At 30.1% G+C, this 7,500-nt stretch overlaps 1 protein-coding gene across 1 annotated transcript in view; it reads left to right on the forward strand.

Annotated features, from left to right (window-relative positions):
* Positions 1–7,500, forward strand: part of LOC135226188 (hemicentin-2-like) — a 207,998-nt gene that overhangs the window by 146,541 nt on the left and 53,957 nt on the right. Inside the window, exon 5 of the mRNA XM_064265631.1 lies at positions 4,785–4,898. Coding sequence (XP_064121701.1) covers positions 4,785–4,898 — 114 coding nt within the window. The remainder of the gene's footprint in view (positions 1–4,784; positions 4,899–7,500) is intronic.

Here is a 7,500-nt window from a genome sequence, read left to right on the forward strand (position 1 = left end):
AAATAAAATATGTAGATTCTGCGCTAATGCAGCAAACTTGTTACAAATGTTATTTACAACTTGTTATGTACGACGGCCGTTAAGAATAACAGATGTATTTACATAATGCAAATCGTTATAAAATTCCATATTAGTTATGGCGCTGTAAACATATATTCGTGAGTAGGTCATATGATTATAAAAGCATTTTACGTTTCTTAGGTATTACCATAAATTGTTTGGGTATGATTTACTCTGTATATTAAAGCTATGAACGGAATAACTAAAAATAATTAATACAGGAGTCTATTCATCATTTTGCAAATACGCACCTCATAAGTCTCTCTCTCTTTCGCTTCTTATACGTATATATATATATATATATATATATATATAGTATTATATATATATATACTATATATATATATATATATATATATATATACATATCAATTTAGTGGTTGATGGATTGAAGATAAGCAACTTCAACGCTCATGAAATGACGAAGCCATTTGCAATATTCTTCCCCAACAACAAGCATCCTAGACATGAATTAAAGTCTCTAGAAATTCTCTGTCTTTCCACCGCCTTCCTTGTAAGCAAAATTCCTTTCACTTCTATCTTGTTGACACTATTTACCGTTGGACATTAGGATCTTCTCGTCCCAACTCTATCCAGCTCTCTCTCTCTCTCTCTCTCTCTCTCTCTCTCTCTCTTATAGAATACATCTGCCACACCATCAAGAGAATATTTACAGAGGCCAGCATCACTACACAGGCATGAAACCGTATAAGCATGCCAAACTAAATCCTATTGTATGGCCTCCTTAAGGTCAATTAAACTAATCGATTTATCACAGAAAGCATAGAATGTTCTTAGGTGGCATCTTTCATCATTCATTATCGTTTTGGTATCGCCAAAAATAAAATGGAGAAAAACATGAAAAATCTTCTTGTTATTCTGGTCGTGATTATCACCGAAAGAGTTCTGGCAGATATAGAGAGAAAAACAAGAAAGGAAAACCTGAAATGGCAGTGAATCACAATGATAAATTATAAAGAAAAAAATATTTCTGCCAAAAGGTAAAATTTATGATGTATAAATGGCATCCACTGTAAATCACTGCAGGAAGCATTTACGTTTTGATGGAAATGTATAGAGCTATTTACCAGTTAACGGAGCCTTTTTACCTTTTAGTCTGTGGACATGTCTCATCGCCTAAACACACACACACACACACACACACACACACACACACATATATATATATACTATATATATATATCTATATATATATATGATATTATATATATATCATATATATGTGTGTGTGATTGTGTGTGTGTCTGTCTGTGTGTGTGTGTGTTTAGACAAGGAGACATTTCTACAGACAAACTGAAAGGTTGAAAAAGCCCAATTGATTCTTCTATATTTAACGAGTACACAGCTCTAAAATACGCATTAGCGTCCTAAATGCAGTTCGGTCACTGACTAGTTTCTACTTTTGAACGGAATAGAACCCGGTTAAAGTTTAATACTAAATCTCTTCGCCAATTCTTCGACAGAGGATGACAACAGGTGAACGATACTACACATCGTATTGTAATTACCATTTGCGATTTCGTGAATTTTTGATGTCAGTGTAATGGAATCGTAATGAATTATAAATGACAGTGATGATACGAGTGGATCATAAAAGATCATGAATAAACTATCGTTCTTTTGATTTCATTTGATCCAATGACGTACAATCGACATTATGGCCTTTGTTACTTGGTATTTTAATTGACATTTGCAATTTCTATGTACGTGTACATCAGCAATTAGTGAACAATGAATGATAGATGATGGACAACGGAAAGTTGGGATCCCAAATGGTGTCCTTTCCTTTCGTTATTTATCGTTTTTCTTATGAAGAACATGGCGTGATCCGACCTCCAGCTTACTTGGGACGCGAACAAGATTTTCCTCTCATGCACAAGTTCTAAACATTATATTGCTAACTTTTAACGTAAATCAAAATGTGCTAAAATCTACGTTTTTTCACCAACGAACATTTAAAAAATGCGCTATATTTTTTTATAAAAACTTTTCTGTGTTGTTTAACATGCACAATATTGATTTTTTACATTTTATTCTAATAGATAAATAATAAATATCCTATCCTAAAATTCCTGTATCTTTAACTCAACGCGATACACCTTTTTTACACCTTTTAGGCTCTTCCATAAACCTTTCCTAGCCCCCTACAACATTAACAACAACAACAACAACAATGTAGCCTGGAGGCTTCCTCTCAGAGTAAGCGGAAATCATAACTATTGCTACGATTATAATTTTCATACCCGATTTTATGAACTTTATATGTAAAACCATAGCTATCTACGGATGGAAATAAATATGAACTCTTTATCGCTATTATTTTTACATTGCAATAGAGTTTACGTATATTATTGTTTTTAGTTTTCTGAAAAGAAAACTGTTGTGCCGGGTTTGTCTGTCTGTCCGCACTTTTTTCTGTCTGGCCCTCAGATCTTAAAAACTACTGAAAATACAGGACTACAAATTGGTTTGTTGATCATCCACCCTCCAATCATCAAACATATCACATTGCAGCCCTCTAGCCTCTGTAGTGTTTAAAGTTAGATCGTGCGAATGACAACGATATAGTCCAGGCCACCACCGGGCTGTTGTTAGAGTCCCATTGTTCCGCGGCTCATACAGCATTATGCCCAGGCCACAAAAAGATAGATTTGCTTTCGGTGGTCTTGATTATACGAAACTCCGGCGTATTTTTTACTTGTCCTATTTTGTATTGCTTATTCTGAGATTTTCCAAGTTTCTTTGTTTTTTTTTTTTTTTTTTTTTTTTTTTTTTTTTGAAACTTTTGATATTACGTTATACCTTGAAAGTTTTAATTCTGTAAATAACTCTTAATTTTTCTTTTGGTCATCTTAAAATAACATGATTTAGAGAAGAGAAAGAGAGGTAAGTATTATGAGGGAAAATCGATTTGTATATAAATTTATAATGTCTGATAAGCCCAGTTTTTTCTTTGATACGTTATAAAGCTTTGAAAAATACATTGATATTTTAATATTTGTTTACGTCTGGTTCGTGAAACATACGATGGATTAAATCAGGGAGGTATATCAAACATATATAAAGGAAAATTTTCATGTCTTTTCATATCATTTCATTAGAACTGTTAATTTAAAGTGACATTTCCTAGCTTGAAGAGAAAGCAAGAGTTCGTTTCCTGGTATATTTCACTTACATATTTAATTTCAATCAATATTCATCTAATTGAGAACGGCATATGATGCTTGTTATAACTTCTCATTATAATGCTTAATCCTAACTGGTATCAATAAACATTAAAATAATTTATGACGTCTCTTCCTGAAATATATCATTAGTACAGTCTATCGTAACTAATATTTATCAGCCTGGAAATTAATTACCATGCATATTTTAATAACATCAAGTTTAAATAAGTCGTTTCTGCTGATACGCATTTAGCTCAAAGCTATTTTAATGATATCCCGTTAATGTTCTAAATTTTAGCAAATAATATTGCGCCAGGGAACTAGATTAATAGCATTTCTGAAAACACATATACATCTATTGGATTTTAACTTTTTATTTACTAGAAAAATGACATATACATCTATTGGATTTTAACTTTTTATATACTAGAAAAATTATATATCCGATAGAATCCAGGTAAAAAAAACCACCGGTAAAAATGTCACAGGTAATAAAATTCATAGTTTTAACCCGGTATGTTTCCACCTTTGCGGAGTGTTTTGTTCAACTCCGTTGGGGGGTTACCTTAAAAACATAAACAAAAGACTGTAAATTGATGTGACATTTTTCCTAGAAAAATTGACTTTTTTCTGCGAATTCTTTTCCTATGACCTTTTTCTTGACAAAATTGTAACTTTTCTCTGAGACTTTTTCTGTGACTTTCTTCATGTAAATTTTTTCCTGGAGAAAATTGGGATTTTTGTTCTGTGACTTTTTCATGTGACTTTTCCTAGACAAAATTGTGCATTTTTCTGTGACTTTTTTCCTGTGAATTTTCCTAGTCAAAATTGTGACTTTTTCTGTTTTTTTCTCTCTGACTTTTTTCCTAAACAAAATTGTGACTTATTTTCTGTGACTTTTTTCATGTAATTTTTTTCCTGAACAAAATTGTGAGTTTTTAATGTAAAGTTTTTCTTATAAATTTTTCCTAGACAGCATTGTGACTTGTTTCCTGTGCCTTTTATCCTGTGATGTTTTTCCTTTGACAAAATTGTGACTTTTTTCTGTGACTTTTTTCATGTAATTTATTTTCCTGGACAAATTTGTGATTTTTTTTATGTAACGTTTTTCTTGTAACTTTTTTCCTAGACAACATTGTGACTTTTTCTCTGACTTTTTCCCCTAGACAAAATTGTGGATTTTTCTGTGACATTTTACCTGTAAGTTTTTTACTGGACAAAATTGTGACTTTTTTCCTAGACAAAATTGTGACTTTTTTTCCTATGAGGTTTCGTTAGACAGCATTGTGACTTGTTTTGTGACTTTTTTTCCTGTGACTTTTTTCCTAGACAAAATTGTGACTTTTTTTCTGTGAAATTTTATATGTAACTTTTTTCCCTAGACAAAATTGTGACTTTATTTCTGTGACTTTTTTTCCTGTGACTAATACCGTCCACCGTCAGATAATCCCCATTTCGTAAATCAGTCAACTAGCGAAGGAGTCTTGGTCTTCTTCTCGTAACTCAGTAACAAGTTTCATTTCCTTGTTTTGACAGTTGTGCCCACAAGACTCGTGATTCTGGGAGAGGACAAAAAACAAGTTCGGGGAGGGGTCCTTCGATCCTTGACCGAAGGGGACCCGCTCACGCTCTACTGCATCGCCACTGGAGGTAAGGACAGGCCTGGCTGGTGCCGGGTTAAACCTTTATTATTGTTATTATTATTATTATTATTATTATTATTATTATTATTATTATTGTTGTTGTTGGTTGTGTTTGTTGTTGTTGTTGTTGTTGTTTGAAAAAGTAAAACCACAATAGTATGTCAGTTTGATATTTTTTATTAAATAACAAAATCAAAGAGATATACTATTGTGGATTTCCTTTTCCATTTTATTGACTCATATGATTATGAGTTCTCTTTGGATTATTATTACAATAGATGTCAATCACTTGTACAAAGGGATGGTGTTTTTATCAAGTGTTTCAATTGTTACCTGCACAAAGAGATTATCTTCCATGTTTATTTGTTAATTGAATTTTAGCAAAATTGGCACCAAACAGTTCTGTGGGGATTTCTGCGAAAGAGAGTGGCGAGACTGGACGGTAATTTGTGCGGGGGGCGGGGGAGGGGGAGGGGGGGGAGGGGGGGGAGGCGGGTGAGAAGGTATCTTTTTGGGCGACTGGTGAACTGCTTAGTTCTTGCCAGGGGCGGGGGGTGGGGGCCATCTTTGGAGCGACTGGTGAACAGCTTAGTTCTCGTTACAACGTGTTTGCACTTTCAAAAAAAAAAAAAAAAAAAAAAAAAAAAAAAAAAAAAAAAAAAACGATTACTTTTACATTTTAGGGAAACCACAGACAAAAAAAAAGGCTATGAAAGATATGGGCTTCATGTTCCAGAAGTTACTATAATTAAAGAAATAATAAAAAAGACTTTTTGGATAAAAAGTTTTTTTCCAGTCTCCACTCTTCAATTACGATTTCACTTTCCGGGGAGGAGACGTCACAATTATGGATTTCGCCGAGTCAAAATTTCTCTATATTAGATTAATCTTTTAGAAGATCTCAGAATTTTCAACGTGTAAGTCCTCGGTTGTATAATTCATTACTATTATTTAGTCTACATTAGATTCTTCAACTCGTAAAAAATATATATATATATATTATATATATATATATAGATATATATATATATATATATATATATATATATATATATATATATATATATATATATATATATATATATATATATATATATTATATATATATATATATATACGTATATATATATATATATGTATATATATATATATATATATATATATATATATATATATATATATATATATATATATATATATATATATATATATATATATATATTTACGAGTTGAAGAATCTAATGTAGACTAAATAATAGTAATGAAATATACAAGCGAGGACTTATACGTTGAAAATTCAGAGATCTTCTCAAAAGATTAATCTAATATAGAGAAATTATGTTATTTATATAATATTATATATATATTATATATTATAATATAAATTTCTATATATATATATCCTAATTATATATATATTGAATATTATAAATTAATATATATTAATATATATATATATCATTTACATATACATATTATAGATTATATAATTATATATATATATTTTATATATATATAATATCATATATACTATAATATATATATATATATATATATATATATATATATATATACTATATATATATATATATCTATATATATATATATATATATATATATATATATATATATATATACTTATATATATATATAGAATTATATCATATATCTTATATCTATATATATATATATATATATATCTTATATATATAATATTTAATTATATATATATATATATATATATATATATATATATATAACCTTTTAAGCCTTTAGCCAGAAACTTTCTCTTTTCTAAATCGTGTTTCATCATGATAAATGTTTCTCTCATTACTGACTTGAAGACTTCTAAGACTTATAGCAAAACTTTTTCATCTTACAAAATATACTTCAATAAAACGATGATTTCAACCATCTGCGACTACTCACTTTACAAATGCGTGGAGAGCAATTTCCAAGTACCGTGTATTTCACTACATTGATAAGTGAGTTGTCTCTGTTTCTTTAATGCCGGAGTTTTCAACAAGACTTTTCATACTACAGTTTCACTTCATTATAATCAACATTTAAGAAAATAGAAGACCGAGTATTTCACCCATTTCTAGTGAAAAAAAATTCTTAAAGAAAATGAAATGAAAACAAATAAACATTCTGATGAAAAATTAAATGACAGTAAGTATTAAAAATTCTGACGGAAAATGAATAATAAAAAGCTATAAACATTCTTACGGAATATTAAGTAAAAACAAGTAATAAAAATTATTAGGGAAAATTGAATGAAAGCAAGTAGTGCAAATTCTGACGGAAAATGAAATAGAAAGAGTGGTAAGAATTCTGACAGAAAATTAAATGGAAAAAAGTAATAAAAATTCTGACGGAAAATGAAATGAAAACAAGTGACTAAAAACATACGGGGCTCATTTCTGTCTCATTATGTGACACTCCAATTACGTGGGATTTGTAGATACACAAGGATGGCCAATTACGAAAATAACGTCCACTCCATACGAACCGTCTCGGTAATTAATTGGGAAGCTATGCTCCCGATATAGAATGAGGGTTCATATGAGAAATGAATCCCTTTTCCTTTTTGTTGCCAAATATAATTG

The sequence above is a fragment of the Macrobrachium nipponense genome, chromosome 14, assembly GCF_015104395.2.
Source record: "Macrobrachium nipponense isolate FS-2020 chromosome 14, ASM1510439v2, whole genome shotgun sequence".
In the NCBI taxonomy this organism is placed as follows: Eukaryota; Metazoa; Arthropoda; class Malacostraca; order Decapoda; family Palaemonidae; genus Macrobrachium; species Macrobrachium nipponense.